Genomic DNA, 21,832 nt, shown 5'->3' with positions numbered 1-21,832 from the left:
CATTGCCAACTGACCTAATAGGAATAAATGCAATTACTGGGGCATGATGTGAAAACCGCTCGCCAGTGAATTAGGTAGCCCAGATTAGATGTATATATTATACCCTGTGAGTTAGATAGCCCAGATTAGATGTATATATTATACCCTGTGAGTTAGATACCCCAGATTAGATGTATATATTATACCCTGTGAGTTAGATACCCCAGATTAGATGTATATATTATACCCTGTGAATTAGCTAGCCCAGATTAGATGTATATATTATACCCTGTGAGTTAGATACCCCAGATTAGATGTATATATTATACCCTGTGAGTTAGATACCCCAGATTAGATGTGCCCATTCAAAGGATTATGAACAGCTTAAGTTAACAGAAAATGGAAAAAATCTGTATAGACCTTAACAAGTAAAGGCATTGAATTAGTAATCAAAACATCAACCCACAAGAAAAGACCAGGACCAAATTCTATGAAGTATTTTTTAAACGAACAATCCTTCTCAAGGTATACTTTTCAACTCATTGTGTGAGGCCACGATTACTATAATCTTAGAGGCAGACAAAAATATTAGATAGAAAACAAACTACAGGCTGGTATCTCCTGTGACTGTAAATATAGGAATCCCTCAACTAAGAGTTGGCAGGATAGCTCAACTGGGGAGGGAATTTGCCAGGCACTGAGTTGGACACCTACGTCCTACATGGTAGAGAGAGCCAGCTCCCACAAGTTGTTCTCTGACCTCAGCATGGGTGCCATGGCAATACACACACACACACACACACACACACACACACACACACACACACACACACATTATGTAAATAAGTAAGAATTTCCAATACTAGCAAATGAACTCAGCAACATATAAAAAAAAAGAATATTTGTGTGACCAAGTTGATTTTATGTCAAGAATGCAAGGTTGTTCCAATATGCACAAGTCAATACACAAGATACATATCCTCGCAAAAGATGTAGGAGCATTTGGCCACAGAGAGTGAACATATAACCTCAGGAATTCTACTCGTTGAAAAGATAAAAGAGACGTGAAAATGTATTTACACAAAAACTTGAGCATGTTTCCTATCAACATCATTCACAATAGTTGAAAAGTAGAGCTAACCCCAGTGTCCGTAAGCCGATGAGAGGATGAATGAAGTGAGAGCTATTCAAATACTTGAGTATAATTCAGCCATAAAAAGGAGACCGGGATTAATACATATTACAATGTGTGGACGAACCCTGAAAACACCGAAAGAAGCCACTCACAAAGGGCCACACGTGTGGTTTTCTACGTGTGAAATGTTCAGAACATACAAAGCTTTAGTAGAAAAATCAAATTAGAAGCTCAGAGGAACTGGCTGAAGGAGGAGCTAAGACATGATTGCTAATAAGGAGTTTCTTTTCTAAGTGGAATATTCTAGAACTAGATGGTCATGATAGGTTCACGGCTCTGTAACTATATGGGAGAGAGAGACTGGATTGCACACTTTAAATGGATGAAATTATCAAATTATGTATCAATAGAAGAAAACAAAATTCCTATAAAGCCAAATGTAAAGACGTTTGCTAAAGAAGTGTAGATTCAACCAAGCAAAGAAGGAATTAGAATCCTCAGAGAAGGGGCTGGAGCAGTGAGTGGCTCAGGGATTAACAGCACCGGCTGCTCTTCAGAGGACCCTGGTTCAATTCCCAGCACCCACATGGCAGCTCGCAACCGTCTGTGATTCCAGTTTCAGGGGACCCGACACCTGCACACAGACACACATACAGGCAAAATACCAATGCACATGAAATAAAAATAAAATTTAAAAAAAGAATATTCAGAGAAGGTGTCCACTTACGGAATTTAGAATATTCCAGAATTTAAGAGTCATTGAATAATTTGACAGAAAAAAAAAAAAACTTTAAAACTTCTCAACTACTTAAGGATGTTTTGATTGCTACACATTCTGGATGTTTTGAAAGGATTTTAAATGTATTAAATTGATAAATGGAATTAGAAAATGTTACAATAGTTAAATCCCTTAAAAATGAACCTAAAGATCCTTATAGGTACCGCGAAATTAAAAGCTTATAAAGATAATAGTAATTTTTTAAGTTGACCACTAAATCTTCAGGGGAAAAAAAAACTAGTCTTCAGGCAGTATACATTTATAAATTATATATTCCTTTTGGAACTGCATAGTAGCAGTAGCTACTTTCTATGTCCTAAGAGCCATCCTTAAAGGACACCAAAGTTTTCAAGGTGACAGGTGGCAGACTGCATGCCTGTTGGGGTATATTATTAGGGGACTTGGTAGAAAATTTCCCTGTGCCCTGGCTAGCTCTAGCTCTTTTGGCCCTTAGGAACTCTACTCTCTACATTAAGAGCAACAGGCCGAACATAAAAAGGAATTAAAATATGACTATGCGTAGAGACAGCCACCCTGCCAGCTAGACTCCATTTCCTGCATCTGACATCATAACTGGAGCCTTGGCCAGGTTGGGAAAGGCAAATTGTCCATCCCAGTGAAGTGTGAGTCCAAGTGAGGAAGAAGTGGTCTAGCAGGAGAATGAGGTCAAACTGTCCCAGAAGCTTATTGCCTGGACCACGCGCTCCTGTGCTTGCCTGTTGGAAAGAACACAAAGCAAAATGTTCTAAGCCAGAGCTTGAATAGTGAACATTCCAGGCTCTGTGACATGCTGTCTGTCTCTGTGGCAATTACCCAAATTTGTAGTTGTAGCATAAAAGCAACCATAGATAATATTTAAGTGAGTGAGCATGCCCTCTTCCAATAAAACTTTATTTATAAGTAATTCATGGTGTCTGGGTGTGGTAATAGTGATCCACAAAGGCTACTGTGACTGTACCCCCCAATCTTAAATGGTTTTTCTAGCCTCTAAGGTCTCCTCTTGAAATTACAGGACTTCTGCCATGTTCTGAAAGATGATTGGGGTCGGGGCAAGTGTGGTGATGCACTAGACAGGCTGAGGCAAGTGGATCTCTGCAAGTTTGAGACCAGCCTGGTCTATATAGTGAATTCTAGGCCAGCCAGAGCTACACAGTGAGACCCTGTCTCAAAAGGGGTGATGGGTGGGCATTTGTAGGCTGATCTTTTCCATCTGTGGGTAGAAGCAGGAGTTTCAGCAAAGGCTTGCAGGTTGGACTCCCTAGAGGTGGTATACTGGAAAGAGTGTAGAACAGTTGCAGATACAGGAATACTAAGTCTTCTCCCTAAAGACCAGAAGCATCCTTCCTATCTTTGCCTCTTGGATGGTGATCTCATAAGCAGGTTTTTTTAGAGAGGAGAATAAAATAAGTCCCTCAGGTCTATCAGAAATAGAAAATAGATGTAGCTTATGCCATACTTCCACATTAACAGATTAAACAAATCTAGGAATGCTTATCAGCTCCTAACTTCTGCCACCAAGGCAAATGAGATCATTGTGTTTGGTCATTCTGGGACCTGCGAAGTTCCCTATGCAATGGGAAACTAGGTTTCTGTATAATTATTGTTCACATGTATAGCATCCTGCACACAACAGAGGTTACTGGCTTGGGAAGGAGACTTGTAATAAAGGCAAGGCTTAGTCACAGGTAATAACCTGAAGCCATTTGTCTGGCTTGTGATCATTCCAAGGTCAGGTAGCTGCACTGAACGTGAGCTTCCTTAAGAAGCTGTACCATAAACAAGTTACCCACAGTCCTCCTGAAACCGAGCATCCACCTTCCTGCATGCACTCACACAGTAACACGGATTCAGGGAAACGCTAGTAGTCATTCTTTGCACCTTATTGGTACTCAGTAAGAAGTAAGTGTCCATCCTCTGTAATATCTTTGAGAATATTGCATAGTGATTTTGTTTGTATTATTTATTTCTGTCCTCAGTGACATACTTATACGTTTCTAAGGATTTCAGAATCCGAAAAGCAGTACGGTGAACAGAGGGCAACTATGCAGCCTTCTTTAAACAAGCTGCCAACAATGTATTCAGAAGACTCTTAATGATGATCTACCACTGTCTCCAGACCCATTCTGGAGCCACTGCATGGGCACAGTTCTGACTTTGGTGAAGGTTACCAACTTAAGCCTGCCCCAGGGGCTTTCATCATCAAGGCTGCAGAGCTCGATGGGCCCCCTTTGCGAGCACACAGACATGGTAAAATTTACTCAGTGGGCAACAGTTTAACAGCTGACTCTAAGAAGCCCCCGCCCCCCCAAAAAAAAAAGATTGGTTAGTTGCACTTGAAGATTTGGGGGATGTCAGAATACTGCAAAGTGCTGATGATTCATGCATGACTTAAACGGTTTGCTATCGTCATCCCCAGAGTTGCAAAGAGAAGACACACACAAGCTCTTGGTAGTCCTGGTGCCAGCAGACCCCAGCATATGACTCAGGAGGACATTTACAAGGACCACTAAAAAGGCTTCCCCTGTCATTACACCAGGTTTATCTGCTGGAGAGATGAAAGCAAGGAGCCAGCGCAGAGATGAGCAAACTCCTGTTCCTTCCTTAACAGTCATGGGAAAGGCCTGACAAAATTGTAGCCCGCGCAGGTCCTCGTGATGGCGCAGAAATTGGAACAAAGAGTTGAAAGTCATACATGCCCGCCTATCTCAGAAACCATGGCTCAAGGATGCGGGTGAAGCTCAGTGCTAGAGTACTTGCCTAGCATATTTGACCCAGAGCCTGACTCCTGTTATGACATGAGAACAATAAAGAAACCTATGGGGACCAGTTCATGTATTTAAAATGATAGGAAAACAGTAAGGGGTTCGATCAAGATCACTAACTCAGCTGCCCTTCCAAGCTAGCTTGCCCTTCTAGATACAAAGTCCCACAACTACGGTTTTTGGTTTTGTGTTTGTTTTTTGAGACAGGGCCTCACTATGGAGTCCATAACTGAGCCCAGAACACTCTATGTAGGTAGACTAACCTGCTCTCGAACTCACTGAGATCACCTGTGTCTGCCTCCCGAGTGATGGGATTAAAGGTGTGGGCCACCACACCAGGCACAGGCTATAGTTCTTGTTCCCAGTCCTCACCCTGTCGACTGTATTGACAGCTGACCTGTTGGTTTCCAGGAGCTGAAGTTGTCATCCTGAACTTCACAACAACCCCTAATCCCTTTTCCGGAGACAAAGAAGAATATGCCTTTATTTCTTAAGTCTCCTTAGCAGCCCCCTAACAGAATACTCAATCAAATTATTTCCCATAATGTAAGAGCTAGTCTAAACAACCATATCACCTTTTATTCGAATCGCCCGTTTTTGTTGCTTTTGATGGAAGTGTAGTCACAGAGCAGAGATGAATGGGAAGCCCTTTGGAAACTACGTATCACTAACCAGGAACCAGTCCTTTATGATCACTGGAGAGCCCAGGACGGGACCATCGCCTGCAATCCTGTGAGTCCAGAGGGGCTGAAAACAGTCCTCTAGCCGGGCTGTGGCCGCTCGTCCTTGCGAGTCTGACTTGCAGTCTCACAAACTTCTGCACTGCCCCCTCAGTCACGGCAGACAGCACGCTGGCACAGGTGGCTGGTCACGGCACCCCTCCACTGCCCCAGCACAGTCTCTACAATCATGCGTGAGGGATGGTGGGTGCATGAACGAAGCTATAATAAACCAGCCTAGAGGATCTGAATTACCCAAGTGCCGTGGATTGCTTCAGACCCCCACTACTACCCGCTGTCACAGCCATCCACAGACTTAAGAAGAGCCACTTAAAGTCTGCTGGCATTTCACAAAGGAAGTGTGTGTATGTGATGCTTCTAGATGTGGGGAAGAACAGGAAAAGCAAATGCTCAGCTTCCGTCAGTGGCCCCCAGGCAGGTATGAAAGGCACCACAGGGACTAGGTAGGCAGTTCTCAACAGGCCAGGGCCACCCAGGCGATGTTTTAGGCCTCAGAGGTGGGGCATAACATCTTTAACTTTAGCAGTTACCAACCGGTACTTGTAGCATTTAATTCTGGGGAGTGAGAGATGACATAATATAATGCATGCCACGATCCCACGTGACTCGCCATCACTCCCCGACCATGTCTTTAAATGTGTTACCACACATTCATGTGGGTCAGAGCTCTCCTTATAAATATCCAAGCTCAGAACCTAAATCACATAAAACACAAAGTAAACCCAACTCTAGTATCCCACCCTTGGCTTACCGAAGTCTATAAAAGAAAACTAGGTTGCCGCTGCGCCCGCGCGTGCGTGTGTGCACACACACTGCTTCCGTAGCTTACTAACAAAGACAGGAAGCAGATAGTTTATCACTGTAAATAAAAGGAAGTTTGCGAGTGTTAATAAAAGGCCAATGATTAGAGTTAGGAATTATGTATGCCTCCTAAAAATTTACTCACAGAAATTGGAAGTGAAGTATTTTAAAGGGAAGTGAGGGTAAGAACATCATCACTATTGCCTCTGTGACCCTGCAACCAGAGAAGGACTGTCATAGGGTTTCACTACCTAAGGAGAGATAAAGGCCAGGCCCGGCCCTGGACAAGGGATGTGTGACGTCTGGAGGGTTTAGCAGCTGCTACGACCATTAGCAACAGCGGAGCTGCCCTGTCTTCCTTATAAAAAAGACTGTGCGGTGGATTCAACGTGTGAATGATGGAATTTAGTCATGCAGATCACTCACCACATGCCAGGCGAGGAGGACTCTGATGACAGAGCTAAAATCAGTTGGCTGCTTTCGGTGGCTTTGTTTTTCTATCTCTAGGGTGGACACATGGCTACTGACCAATGGCCACTCGGCGACTATCCCGAAAATAGCTAAATGACCGCAGGTTGCCAGGCAGCTACATTCTGATGTCATTCCCCCCAAATGCCATCTCCTCCTCCCAGTACCTTCCAAGTAACCATGGCATGTACGCAGCAATCAAGTGTTTCAAAAGACTTAGGTTCATATTTAGAACTTGTCTCTTCGTAAGAAAACAGTCTTGGAAAAAAAGATACATCAGCAGCACCTTTTCACGTTGGAAAGGGAGCACAGATTCAAACACATCCTTCCTATTATATGTTAAACTTAACCACTGCTCTTTAAAATGATTATCAACATAAAAATAAAAACATTTGCTGATAGAAAGTCAGCGTTGACTGTAATTTTTATTGTAATAATGCTGGGGAAGTAGAACCTGACGTCAGGTTAGTATAAGAAAGCAAAAACTGTGGAAGCATTCAGAATGAGAGCAGTCAGCCTTCATCCTGCTTGTGACCCGGCAGGACTCCAGTTTAGAAACACGGAGCTCTGATAGGGAAAGGCTGTGTTCTGGCAGCAGAGAAACTGCCAGTACTCAGCATCTGGGGATTGAAATCTCGTTTTAAAATTGATTATTATAATTGTGTGGAATCCTTCGAATACCAGCTGGGAGACTGTGGCAGGGTTAGGTACCCACTTCGGTTATGGAGCTGAAAATCTCAAGTTACTCAAACCGTATTTGTCAGCTTAACACGGCCGGGTTCCTCTGCCTGATGACCACCCTGCCTTCGAAGCGTCCATTTCCTTGTTCAGGATTCAGTGAGACCCGCCTTTAGACATCTTTATTCTCTTCCAAGTGTGCCTGCATGATAAGCAAGCTAGAACTCACTAAGTTTTATGTCTGTCAGTAATGCACAATATGACCAGTTACTTGATGATCATTAAACCCAATGTTATTTTCAAATTAGTAAGAAATCTGCTGTTAGGTTTATTCTGTGTGGTTTTTGGTTTTGTTTTATTTTGATTTCCTTTTTGAGACAAGGTCTTACTATGTAGGCATGACTGGCCTGGAACTCACTATGGAAAACAGTCTGACCTCAACTCAGATAGGCCTGCCTCAGATTTATGAGTGCTGGGATTAAAGGTGTATACCACCACGCCCAGCTTGATTCTGTACAATTTTTAAATGAATTCCTAAGAAGAAATCTTGCTGATGAGATACATTTGCTTGCTTACTTACTTACTTTTTTTATTACTGAATTTCTCATGATCAGTGCTCTTTCCAATTATTATTATTATTATTATTATTATTATTATTATTATTATTATTACTTGGTTTTCTCAAGTTAGGGTTTTTCTTTATAGCTTTGACTGTCCTGGAACTCACTCTGTAGACCAGGCTAGCCTTGAGCTCAGAGATCTGCCTGCCTCTGCCTCTCAAGTGCTGGGATTAAAGGTGTGTGCCACCACTGCCTGGCTCCAATTAGTATTATTTAACTGCTCTAAAATGAATGAATCTAAAAATGGGAGAAGGGGGACAAACAGCTTGATTTACACCCTTTGTGGAAATCCTCTCCTAGCTGTGGCATTTACTGTATTCTCTCCCCGTCTCTTCTGCAGCTCTTTACCCACCTGCTAACCAAGGGTTCTCCCTGTCAGCTCGCCCTCTGTGGCCAGGATTAGCCTCTGGCATTGATGGTTATTACTCTTAGAGGCAAACTGTTTTCAATATCCAATAAAGAAAAGAAACTATGAGAATGGAATTGGGGTGAGAAGGTTCTTGCTTGGTTTGGTGTTTAGGGGTGTTGGGGGTTTTTTTTATTGTTTTTTTTTTTTGCTAATTTGTTTTTTTAATTTTCACATATATCTGCATATATGTCATATGCATGTGCATGCTTACATGTGTGTGATACTGGTGAAGGGTCCAAGGCTGACATTGGTGGTCTCCCTCAGGCACTCTAGCTTACTAGCTTATCTACTGAGGTAGGATCTTGCAGTTGAACCCAGAACTCACAGATTCAGCCAGACTAGCTAGTCAGCTTGCTCAAGGGGTCCGCTTTGTTGGTCTTCTGAGGGTGCTGGAATTGTAGGCTGCCACACCCACCCAGCATTTACATGGGCTCTGAGGACCCAAATCTTGGTCCTCACACGTCACAGTCAGCTCTTCACCTGCTTAGCCATCTCCCCCACCCTCCAGTTTATGTTCTTAAGAAGCAAGTAGCCTCTTTAGATCTTTTGTGGGGTAATTTGGATGAAAAATTGTTCTGGCCTGTTTTCTCAGCCATCATTTTCTGATCTATGGATGAAATAAATCGTCCTTACTCTTCGGAATTCAAATCAAGATGGCCCTTCAGTTCTCATAGGCTTCTTTAAAAGAATGAAAAGGGCATTCATTGTCAATTTGAAACACTATAAGGGGACTTTTTGTGTATGTTGTGTGGGTTTTTGTTTGTTTGTTTGTTTGTTTGAGATAGGATCTCACTATGTACCCCTGACTGGCCTAGAAGTCAACTCACAGAGTTCAGCCTACCTCTGCCTCCCAAGTGCTGGGGTTAAAGGCTAGGGACACCGTGATCAGCCTTTACGAGAGGACTTTGAGAGATATTCTTGAACTATAAAATTTTAGCTTTTTTTTTTTTTTCATTTCCAAATTAGTACAACATTTGGTATTTCTGAATCAGACATGGTGGTGTCCACCTATAATTCCAATACCTTGGGATCAGCGGCAGGAGGATTGGCCACAAGTTTGAGGAGTTTGGAACAGTCAGGGCTACCTAGTGAGACCCTGTTTTAAAAAGCAAAAACGGGAGCTGGAGAGATGGCTCAGAAGTTAAGGGCACTGACTGCTCTTCCAGAGGTCCTGAGTTCAATTCCCAGCAACCACATGGTGGCTCACAACCATCTGTAATGAGATCTGCCGCCCTCTTCTGGCCTGCAGTCATACATGCTGTATACATAATAAATAAATAAATCTTTAAAAAAAAAAAAAAGCAAAAACGAACAACAAAGAAGTAAAAGATACATAACAACAACAGAGCCCTTTGTGGTTTTGGATCTATCTCTTTGCTCTGGTGAGGGTTTGGACAGGTTGGTTCTGCTGGTAGCAGTCTGGCCTTTGTGATAGCGGAATGAAACATTCGGGGGGGGGGGGGGGGAATGCGGGTTTTAGAAAACCTTCCTTAGTGGTAAGTACAAAGTTTTACTTTGGCCTGCTGTGTGTGAATGCGTGAGGACCCGGAAGAATTCTTGACTTGATCCTATCCCTTGAGAGCAAAGTGGGCACTTCTGCACACCCCGGCTGTGTGAAACTGATTCAGTCAAGGGTTGGATCTTTTCCTCCCAGTGGTCAGGACCAGGATGGAAAAAGACTCGAGAGTCTCTATGCGCATGTGTAAATCGGGTAGTTTATCTAGACTCATCTGGGCACCCTTAAGCGCTTGTACCTTTGGCTCCTCTTCTTTCTTCTAGAAGATCCTTCCCTAGCCCTCAGAAATGTCCACTAGAAATTTAAGGGAGCGAGAGAATAAGATCACCTGCACTGGTTTCTTTCTGGATTGTCTCGTGTGGTTGATGGGAGCCATACTTTGTCAGGGTCACACAGCAAAGCTTACATGTCTCACAGGCGCTAGAGTAAGTGGAATCTTTTTGGGCTCTTTTGGCACCGTTTCACAACACTGCCGCCCTGGGGTACATGTCATTCTTTCTCCGACTTCGGAAGAGCGCCCCTGCTGTTGAGTGCAAAGTTGGAATGGGGGCTCGCCAGCAGGTCACCCGCACCCAAAGAAAACCCTCCCGGGTCACAACATGTAACCCTGTTAAAGCAACAGCTGTGGACAGAAAGTCTTAGGAACACCCAGACATGACTGTTCATATAAATTCCACTGAATGCCTCCCAGTTCATCACTTAGTAGTTTGGTAGGGAAAAAAAGGTCCTGATATAATTATTAACATATCTCTCTTCTTTTTTTTTTTTCCTCTCTCTTCAGATCAAAAAATACTTTGAACTTGAACCACTTGCTCGTGGAAAACGCTGGATTCTGCAGCCCTGCTCGGTAGATGACATGGACGCACTGAAAGACAGCTTCTCTCAGCTCATAAACTTGTTAGAAGAAAAAGACCTTGAGGCGATGAGAATATGAAATCTGACACAAAAGATCCCCGAAAGCCTTGAACCCATCATGTTAGTTTCCCGTTCTGATTTCATGTTGGTGTCAAGACTGTCATGGCTGCAGTATCTATTTTCCTCTAGCTATTTCAGACTTTCATCTCTCTGTTAAAGTGACTGTTCTGTACATCAGGTGAATTAGCATCGGCATTAACGTCAAGTACACACTACTGAAAGAGAATTTATTCTCTGTTTACCACTAATAATCTTCATGGCATGTCTCTTCCTTCTGTTGGTCTAAGACTCTCTTCTATACTTTGTGCTAAAGTGGATAGAGCTCACAGCTCGTGGGAATGAAACCCCTTCTGAAGAAAGAAAGACTCACATGTCTTCACTAATTCTCCCTGGGCTTGAGATGGGAGGATTATAACTGACTCCACATGATGTGTATGCCATTTCCATTTCCATGATCTCTTAGGGGGTTGAGTTTTTTACATTTTATTTTATCTTGTCTGTCATTCATATTAGTGTGTGTGTGTGTGTGTGTGTGTGTGTGTGTGTGTGTGTGTGTGTATGTGTGTGTGTTGACTTTGTAGGCTATGAGTGAACGATGACCACCCAGAGCTTCACCCAATCATCTTTTCATAAACCTAGCCCTGCAGGACCTAGAAAGCAGATGTGCACTGATTGTGTGATTCTGCCTGCAGCCATGTTCCCTCCCTTAGGAGGAGGGCATCCTAGTTGAGAGAGTCGGAGCAAATGTAGGCAAGTACAGGCATCACTGATTCCCATTTGATCGAGTCCGCAAATATTTCTTAATGGAGTCATTAGTCTGCAAAAAAACAAGCTGCGACATAAACATTTGCTTTTTCTAAAAAGTCAGAAATGTTTGAATGAAATCAAGAAAATGGCGTTTCAAATAATAAAACCTAAGAGCCAAAGTTTAATTCACGGTTAGGATTGAAGCTGGCATGGATTGGCTCAAACTCAAAGACGAATCCTATTATCTACTCATCAAGTGCTGATGTTGCTGAGGGGGTCCTGCTTAGGCCTCCACTTAGTAGTTACAGGTCTGTCAGTATTGCTGTTATAAACCTCTATTTTCAGGGGTGTCAATGTGCCCTTAGAGTATGCTGGGCTACAGCAAATTCATTGGGGGCCTAGACTCAGTCTTTGGAACTAATTTTTTTCCACTTAATTTAAATGATAAAATTGCATAGAACAATGTACAGTTTTAGTAAGATTTAACACCTTTGACCTTTTCTAAATCAGGAATAATCTATGAATATTGACGTTCATGGGTGAAATATTTATTGGCACATCTTGCAAACTTCTGACTACTTATTAAGTATATACTAAGTGGCCAAATGATAGAAAACTGCTCCGTACACCCAAGCAATAAAAATGTGTCTGTCATTTTTAGGTAGTATAGACTGATAGCCTAGACACCACAGACTCAGTGCCGCATTTATCACAGGGTGACGGAAAACCTGTGACTCTCTAGAGGATAGTCTTCAAACCCCTCACAGTGCTCAGATGTAGCATTTGAGATTTCATCTTGTAAATGGATTTTAATAAAACAGTCCCACACTTCTTTAAGTGTATGTATATATATATATATATATATATATGTATATATATCATACACCAGAGAAGGATCCATGATGACTCACTTTGTCTAAAGTATCCCTGAATATTTTCAACACCGTGTGATAATCCACGGGCAGCACAAACCTTTAATTCCAATTGACCAGTTACACAATTCCTGTTTTTATTTTGTCCTCTCTTGCTCATCTTCCGTGAAAAGAGATAAATAAATAAATGATTTTTTTTTTTATCCTCCAGGCTTCGCTCTGCCTGCAAGTTCATTAAATGTAGAATGTTGTCTTTTGGAAGACACTGTGGCTGTGTGCTCCTTACCATCTGTTAAATGACTTCCCGTTGCCTGTGTGTGTTCGTGCGCGTGCGCGCCGGCAATGGGCTTCTCTGCAGCAGCCCGGAGACTGTCTGCAGCGTCGCAGCCGTCAGAATGAAAACATGATCAATCAGTACCCAACAACAGCTGTTTTTGACAAGTTTCTGTCTGACGCCTAATGCTTTACAACTGTCGATAAGGCTCTTTCTTTGTCTGGCAGGTCGGAGCGCGCTGTCTTCCCGCTCGTCTTGGCAACCAGTCTCTGTAACCCTAGAATTTGCCGCGTTTGGGAAAACACGCGTGGGGGAGGGGAGAGGGAAGGGAAGGGGCTGTGCGGTCTTGTTCTTACTTCCATGTAAAGTGCCACAGGTGTCTTAGTTTGCATATTCAGATACATAGGAAAACAGTCTGTTGTGTATTTCTTCAGTTAGCATCTTGTTATATTTATGGAAGTGGCCCATTTTTTGTACCTTCTTAGCTGAAGCAGTTGCCTTTTTTTATACTGGCAATTAATTTATATAAGACTTTGTATCTACCGTAGTTTACAGTATTGGTTGCTGGGTAACTGCCATATTACCCTGTCTTTCTATTGAGATATATATATAATCTATACTTAAAAGTTGACAGGTTCATGTGGACATTTGCTAGGCAAGGAGAACTCTGCCTCGTCCGTGATTTATATGATTTCCACTATCTTGGAATGAAAATAAATGCTTAGTAGAACTGGTGTTTCCAGACTGACTCTTTTCAGCCTTAGCATTTGAGGGCCCCAGACTTCTGTTTACTTTGTGTGGCCTGTTTAAGTCTTCAAAATCAGTTCTGCTGCCGCTGAGTCAAAACAAATGATGAAGACGTGTTTCTTTTGAAGCCATTGTGAGAACCTTGAAAGAAAAAGAAGCCAAGTGTCTTTTCCTGTTGGTTCTATTTGAGCATCTAAACACTTTCCTAGGAGCCATTCCTTCCGAGAGGGAGAGTGTGGAGATGTGGTGTGTCACCCTTCAGTCAAAGGCTTGTCCTCTATCATCTGTCCTGAAAGCTACTTCCTGCAAGTGGAATGCAATGAACTATTTCTTCCAATGGTTTTTGATGCCCGTAGGGAATCAACTGGTGGATAGTCTTAATGAATTTAGGAAGATGTGCTGTACATTTATGTGTCCATCCTTAAGGATGAGAATGGGAAAGTAAATTTTGAAAACAGATGGATAGAAGATGAGAAAGAAAGAAAAAAATGGTTAGGGGGAGTTATATGATAAAAGAGGAAACTCAAACTCTGGCTCGTGTTTCTTCCAAGCACAATATTATCCTGACAAGTACCACTTACGCCCAGAGAGTTTGAAACACTTTCTTCTGAGTTTGACACCTACCTTATCATCTCAGACCTACCTAAGCAAGTGTGGACAGAATGCAAGAATTTGAAGCAAATGGGTGATTGCTCATGTCCAGATCGCAGACTCAGACTCAAGGGGAAATGTAATATTCATGCTACCTTGCCCCAGTGTTAGAAGGCATCTTCATTAGTCTGACAAACGTAGCAAACCAAAATGAAAATGTATGTGGGGTGATGGGGCTGGGAATGAGGATCGGCTCTTGGGGGCCCGAATTTCAGTGTCTGGAAGGGAGGAGAAGTCTTTATTATGCAGAAAGTTTGTTGTGCCGGTCCGGTCCCCTGCCTTCCCTTGTTCTGCAGCCTGAGTCGGAAAGATCTGAAGTTCAGGCTGTAAAGTGTATTACCACATCTTGTAGGGGAATTCCTGACTCCTAAGGGTGCACAACTTTTGGTCAGCACTGAGTCAGTGTGAGTAAATGATTTGCATCTCTGGGCTAAATGTTTCCAACTCAGATGCCTGAATTGACAGATGAGCCCAGGTTTTGGTACTGCCCACCCCCACCCCCTCCCACTATTGCAGAAGTATGCAGAGTCCCAGAAGGACTCAGCCTCAGATGGCAGATCCATTTCCCCTCCCCTTTCTTGGAATTAAAAACCTTACATAAAAAGCTCCCCCACCCCAACCAAACCCTGCTGTTTCATCAGACTTGGAGATTCTAACTTCCCACCATGAGGGGTTCTTAGTGACAGCCTCTTCCTAATGTGACTTTTCGTGAAACCAAGGTAGAGTTTCAAAGCCACAGAGAAGAATCTCTCCAGCCTATGTCGTGTCTAGCATCATGCTTTTCTACAAAACAGTGGAGTAAGGCTCACAAGACTTCACCCCGTTTCTTCTGTAAGGACATCAAACACTCCTCTGCTCCGTGAGTGGTTAGCTATTCAGGGAGCCCTAGTTTCAAAAGGCCACCTACAGTCTTCTCAGACTTCCTTCTTGTCCTTTCTTAGGCATTTCCATGGGCCACAATAATCACTTTACAAGACACTACTGTTGGCCTTGTGGTTTTCAAAGTGAATTTGCTTGCCCTATATATTTTGTTAACTTTGCATATGTACTTAGTGAGGTCACAGGTACCTGTGTGGGGGGAGGGGGAAGGGGGTGGGAAGAAATTTTAGACCGAATGCCTTGTTGGTCTCAGCCAGGTTTCCATCCCAGTCTGACCCATGACCCCTCTTTTGACTCCTGATGCTCTAGACCATCATGGCCAACATGGCTGTGTCCATTGAATGACACCTTTGAAAAAAATTATCTGATGTAGACTACCAAAGAATGGAGAATTTCCTTGTTCCTTTTTCAAAAATCTCTTACTTTGCCTGATGCTTTCAAAATACTCTACACAAATATTTCAGTGAGGAAATATTCAGCGTTCTAGCCATGGAGATGAGTAGGCTATGTGTTCCCTAGAGGGATTTAAAAAAAAAAAAAAAAAAAGCTCTCTAAGGACAACAAAATAAGCCTTGAATAGCCATCAGGTTCTCAAACCCACCCCACCCCGTTCCACCCCCCACCCTCCAACCCCTGCTTATTTCCCTGCTTCCTTGTGGACACTGGGAGTTGTTTGAAAACGCCTTAGATCATTTACATCCCAGCCAGCCTTCCCAAAGGTGTGAAATCCAGCCTCACATGCTGCAGCCCCTCTGACAAGTGATTCATTGAGACCCGGGCTGGAGCTCCAGCATCAAACAGATGTCAGACGGAACACCAAATGCCTATAAATGATTGCTTTGCAAGCAGTGGAATGACTGCAAGACCTGGCCTAATGATGCTCCCCATGTCTGGACAAGTTTACAGAAGACGTGGGGGTGGGGGAAAGGGTTTTAAACAGACTCTGGGAAGAAGGCTGTTTCTGGGGTGAGAAATGAAGCCTCGGTTCTCACCTGAGAGGCTCCTGTCAGATTGAGTGGTGTCTGGTTGGCTTGTGGGCAGTGGGTAAGGGTCCATCTGAAGAGTGCGTGCGTGGCAGGGACACCCCACAGGCCAGAGCGGTGTGATGCACTAAATCATTAGATGTAAATAGCTGAGTAAATTAAAAAAAACGAAGTTGGGTCGGAACGGAAACTGCTCACCAAAAGGCAAAGGCAGGAATGCAAACAGTAAGTCTGGCTGTCATTCTCTGGACTCTGGAGCAAGTCAAGCTTGGCCCTGGTCGTTCTCCGGTATTTTACAGCTTTCTAGACATGGAACACTCTGAAAGCAGCTTCAGCGGGGTTTCTGAAGTGACAGCTTGTCCAGGCTTCACTTACTATTCTTCTTTTTCGGGGGTTTTAGTTCATGATCAGGACTTGGGACTTTAGTAATTTTAGGGCATTTGTTCACTCCTTCACACCTACTGTGTGCCAGGAATTGCATTAGATGCCAGGAATACAACAATGAATGGCCAGCTTAGTTTTCTTTCGCCTTTGTAGAATTCTAATTTCTGTAACATTGAGTTAATTGGATTATTTTTGTGAGCCTAGACACTGAGTGGGCATTTTCTACATTAAAATATTTATTCTTGTTCCTAATTCCTGACTTTCAGTCCTCCTAATTTGGAATTATTTTTTAATACCATTTAGTATCTCGTGAGACCACTCGTAAAAGCAGAGACTTAAACATATGCATACACATATAGAAAGGGCTATGTCTTCACAGGCATAGAGGAGCATGCATTTAATCCCAGTACTCAGAGGCAGAGGCAGGCAGATCTCTGCTAGTTCAAGGCCAGGCTGGTCTACAAAGTGAGTTCCAGTACAGCCAGGATTATACAGGGAAACCCTGTCTCAAAAAACCAAAGGTGGGGAGGCGGGGGTGGGGGGTGGGGGGTGGAGGGGGTGTGCTTTGCCTCTGCTAGCATCTTTCTAAACAAAACCTTACAAAGCTGACAGTATCTCTTCAGGTTGACTGCTACAAGCGTGTGCCTAACACAGCAAAGTGCTCCTAACATCCAAACCACACTGCCAGCAGGGAACTGACAATTTGGCTTAGTGTGTATGTGTTTGTTGTGTCTGTGTATGTATATGTGTATATATACAACTGGGGTGTCCTGATGTGGTCAATCAGCTTAGATTTCCAGGCTGAATCACAAAAAAAAAAAAAAAAAAAAAAAAAAAAAATGACCAGAAATAGAAACATCTCTATTTCCACTTCCTTTCTGGTATTAAAAATCACTCAAATTTTTAGGTAAACAAAAGGAACCATATGAAAATAGATTTATTAAAATGTGTGAATTTGTTGGAGTTTGGGTCCTGAAAGGATAATGGACCTGGGCAATGATTCTCAGTGTCTACTTACATTAAAAGAAGGAAGCAGGCAGACATGGTGTACCCTAGATGGTCTTTACTCCCACCCAGGGAGTTGGACCAACTTCTGGATGTAACTAATAATTTGCATAGGAAACAGAATACGATGCTTGTTTGATGGCACATGAGATAACCAGACTCCAGACTATTGGAAATATGACTGACAAATGAATTGATTCTTAAATAAATGACAAGAAAGAAGAAAGACCAACGGAACACCGTGTATTAAAGTCTAAAGAGTCCTATCAGAGTTGGAGCATGTGTGGCTTGTTTGAATTTTGCTTTTCAGTCACAAACACGTAAAACTAAAATGTGAGATGATTGTAGATGAATTGACGTACCTGGATGTTGTGTGCGTTAAAGAATCTCATTCATTAGGATTTTTTTTTAAATATGTGACCATGGAATTTGCATCTTATAAAAGAAACTTTTATAATCAGTGGTGTATGACAAGATATTTATGGATGAGTTACTATGATAGCCAAGGTTTACTTCAAAATAATCTATTAAGGAGAGGAGAGCAGAAAGAAATGGGATAGTGAGTCTTATCTAATGCCACTACAATCAAATGGTGGCGACAGGGCTCCAGATACTTTGACATTTTCTCCCAAGAAGTTTGGGCGAGGAAGGTAGGCAGGATGGGATGGAGGAAGTTAACAGGATATGTAATAGAAAATGCCGGCAATGCAAAACCATATTGCCTGAGTATATTCACAATTGCTAGCAAGCAGAAGAAAAAGTCAATTTAGTGGAAAAGTTAGCAAGGGACTTGAAAAGGTACTTCACCAAAAAAGGGGTAACCCGGGGGCCATGACCATTGTCATCAGTCAAGTACAAATAAGAACTGCTGCAGTATAGTACTGTACCTCATCTGGATCAACAAAATTAAAGACGATACAAAGAAAAATAAGAGAATAACGGCGTCCATCTGGCATATCAATCACCACTGAGAATGCGTGTCCTGCATCCAAAAAGGACGTTTGTAGCATGCTGACTGGTCCCTGTTTTTGAGTCAGCCATACCTGGTTTAGACTTTGGCTTCATGCCTCACATGACACTGGGCAAATCATTTCAATGTCCACATTTGGGTTTTCTGATCCATAGTAAAATAATATATCCACACCCAAGGGTTATCTGAGTTCAGTAGCGTGATTCATATAAAGTACTGAGGTACTAAGGAAGGACTCGGGGGAATAATGCCAAAATGATTCCTGCAATGGGTATTTGAAGCAATTGTCCCTTTGTTTTTCCAAGCTCTGCAGAAGCTGAGGCTTCAGAACCAATTGGTAGACTACCACACTGGACGTACAGCCCCACCCTTATTTGGTCATGGACTTCTTTCTAGATCAGTAAATACAGCTCCTTCCAGTGACCTCCACAGGCTATCTTAAATCATCCAACTGCCACCTGCTGATGCATTCATTGAACAAACATTGATTGGGTGAATGTTATGTTCAATTTATTGAGTAAAGGTAAAACCCATTTTATTTATTTATTATGTATACAGAAGAGGGTGCCAGATCTTATTACAGATGGTTGTGAGCCACCATGTGGTTGCTGGGAATTTAACTCTGGAAGAGCAGTCAGTGCTCTTAACCTCTGAGCCATCTCTCCAGCCCAGTAAAACCCAGTTTTAAGATGTATCTGATATATGCTGTTTAAATATCTTAAGGGCTTACTGGTCTTGGCACTCCTGTGTTGTAGAAAGGCTGTCTTTGTATTCTGTTACTTAAAAAATCTATAAATACAAAAGAATACAAACTCTGTGTGTGTGTATGTCTTTATTTTAAAATCAGCATACAATGTATTAGTTAACGTTACGACATTTTCAAACAAAGTATATTATTTGAATTTCTTTTCCCCACTCCCCCAACTTTAACCCCCACCCACCCTTAATCCCCCAGTCTCTTACTCTTTCATGTTCTTGTGCCCTTTTCTACTGAATTATTTTTATCTGCTCTAATTTACCTGAAAAAAGTGAAATTTATTTTAGTTTTGTTTTGTGATAACTGGCATGAGAGCTGACTTTCAAGACAAGAAACAGATTTGATCAACATTTTCTATGGAGGTGGAGGAAGCTATTTAACTCACTTTCCTCCTGCCTGACGGTTGATTTTTTTTTTTTAACCCTGGATCATGTATGTTGTGCATGTCTTTACAGGTTGGAAAGGTTAACAAACAAATACTATAGATCTGTGCTGAGTCCAAGTGCAGAAAATGGGGAATGGAAGGAAGTTTACATATTAATAGAGACCCCAAAGAAGCAAAGATCATGCATGTTCATCTCTTGCCAAGAAGAAAAATGGAAACACAAAGAGAAGGTTGAGATCTGATTCCTCAAATACAAGAATAAAACACTTCAGAGAAACCAAGCCAGGCAATGGGGAGTCATTGATGGGGGGGGGGGGCATAGTGAGAAGAGTTACTTAGGAAAAGTGGCCAGAGAAGGGGGGTGGGGGTTGACAGGTGGTCATGGTAACAAACGGGTAGACAAAGTGTTTGGTTGAAGGATGGAGCAGGGGAATATTTGTCAGAGGCAACAACAGTAGAATTGCTAAGGCCAAACTCCGCGCTGAGGTCATGAAGAGAAACTTGAAAGGCAGCCTCCTTGCCGTTCTTAACAGCCTGTCATCACACAGCCCCACAGCAGGGAAGACACCTGCAAAGGTGTCTGGCTGGATCATGATGCTGACTCATGACCAGCATTTCCACAGGGTCTGCTGGGTTTCCATCTGCAGAAGGCTTGAAAGGTCTGAGAAACCCCACAGACCACACTCAAAGAGTCCTTGGTTAACATACTCCAGCTGATGCAGATAATAATGTTTAAATGTGTGCCAACAAGTAAACCCACCAACAGATAAGGTGACTAGGAATCCCTTTCTGAGGCTAGGCAGTAAACTTCCGAAATAGTGCATTCAGGATGAAATACCATTTTCCATTTCCCAGAAATATCTAATGACTAGGAAATCTGCTCTGCTGGTCAGTGTTTCTCGCCAGTTCAGCTACACAGGGGAGCGACCAACTAATGCATTCACACAACAGCCTGTGCCCGGAAAGGCCCTGTGCTTGCTTTAATGGTCTGCCGCCGCCATCTTGGAATTCTTAATAATAACATTACTGTAAGAGAAGTCCACAGGACAATGGAACCTTCATCCAAGTAGAAGAGGTAACATAACACACAAATCCTTGCCTGCCTCTTCATGTGTAACATTTCCAATGCCCTATTAGCAAGGAATTCCATCAGCTCATGACAAATAGGAATTCGGAAGGACTTAAACCAAGTATCCTGTAAGTGTATTAAGCCTATGCCCAGATAAGAGGAACTATGGTTTGTACATGTTTTCTGTAAAGGTCCATATGTGGAGAAGCGTCACCTCCAAGGAGGAAGTATTAGGGAATGCTGTGGACTTTTAAGAGTGGAAACCTAGGGGAGGTCCTTAGGTCACTGGAGCCTGATTCTCCCTCCCCTCTCCTCTTCCCCCTCCTTCTCTTTCCAGAGGCCTCCTGCATGCCAATCAGGCACTTTATAGCTAATCTATACCCCGCCCCCAACCCAAATCTCTCTCCTGGTAACTTGAGAGCCTTAGGCGTCTCACTAGAGTAGCATGGAGCAGACTAGCGCAGGTGGTTAGCCCTCAACAGCCATGCGACCTGACCAAACCTGAACTCACTTCAATTGCAGGAAGAAGGTGGTGGGTGGCATTTTAAGAAACCCAAACAAACAAGAATCCCAATCATGTTCTTTCTTCCTCATGTTATTTCCTGTTATAAGCCAACCACCAGGAGTGGGAAGGCAAGAGCAATTGATAACAAGAAATGAAATAAAAACAGGTAAGTTTGGGGCCAAACACTGGTGTATCTACACTCTACGAATCACACATTGTGTGCTTTCAGTGACCTTGTATACAAGTTACAGCTAGCATCTAAGTGAGCTTTCAACAATAAGGATGCATGGTAAAGTTTACACTAACAGTTTTTAATTTTAATTTTTCTTGACTTAGAGTGAGATCATGTAGCAAATAGAAAACATTACTCTCAGGCAAAAATCAAGACTCTGGAAGATAAGCCAATGCTGGCAGCACATGGCTGTAATCTCAGGATCTGGGAGTCTGAGTTGGGATGATCATGAGTTCAAGGCTGGTCTGGCCAAAATAGTGAGGTCCTCTTCCAAAAAAGAAAGAAAATAAAAAGAAAATGAAAAACTTTATAGCAACATCTTCCTTGTCTGCCTGCTTTGTGAGCAAGGATTTTATTTTACGGCCCAGGCTGGCAGGGCACTTGCTGTGGTTGCCCATTCTAATCGACAACCATCTCTTGCCTCAGCTCCCAAGCATTGGGATTACAGGTTTTTGCCACTACACCTAAATATATAAATATTCTTCCCTCCTGCTGTTTGAATTAGAGGCCCCACCCTTTCAATTTTGCACTGAGCCTTGCAAGTTACAAAGTCAGTCTTGTGTTCAATATT

General features: G+C 42.6%; 1 protein-coding gene across 8 annotated transcripts in view; it reads left to right on the top strand.

The window, feature by feature from the left end:
• The window catches only part of Arl15 (ARF like GTPase 15), a 392,450-nt gene extending 379,026 nt beyond the window's left edge, over positions 1-13,424 (top strand). For 7 of the 8 annotated variants that reach the window (XM_076551874.1, XM_076551877.1, XM_042261540.2 and 4 more), the window contains one exon: positions 10,668-13,424. In XM_076551874.1, coding sequence (XP_076407989.1) covers positions 10,668-10,820 — 153 coding nt within the window. In that variant the 3' untranslated portion in view covers positions 10,821-13,424. The remainder of the gene's footprint in view (positions 1-10,667) is intronic. The other variant, XM_042261542.2, reaches the window with a different exon arrangement.
• Positions 13,425-21,832: the final 8,408 nt, after the last annotated feature.

Source organism: Peromyscus maniculatus, chromosome 15 (assembly GCF_049852395.1).
Source record: "Peromyscus maniculatus bairdii isolate BWxNUB_F1_BW_parent chromosome 15, HU_Pman_BW_mat_3.1, whole genome shotgun sequence".
NCBI classification, from domain to species: domain Eukaryota; kingdom Metazoa; phylum Chordata; class Mammalia; order Rodentia; family Cricetidae; genus Peromyscus; species Peromyscus maniculatus.
Note: the sequence above shows the minus strand (reverse complement) of the source record. Positions and strands in the feature narration are given on the sequence as shown.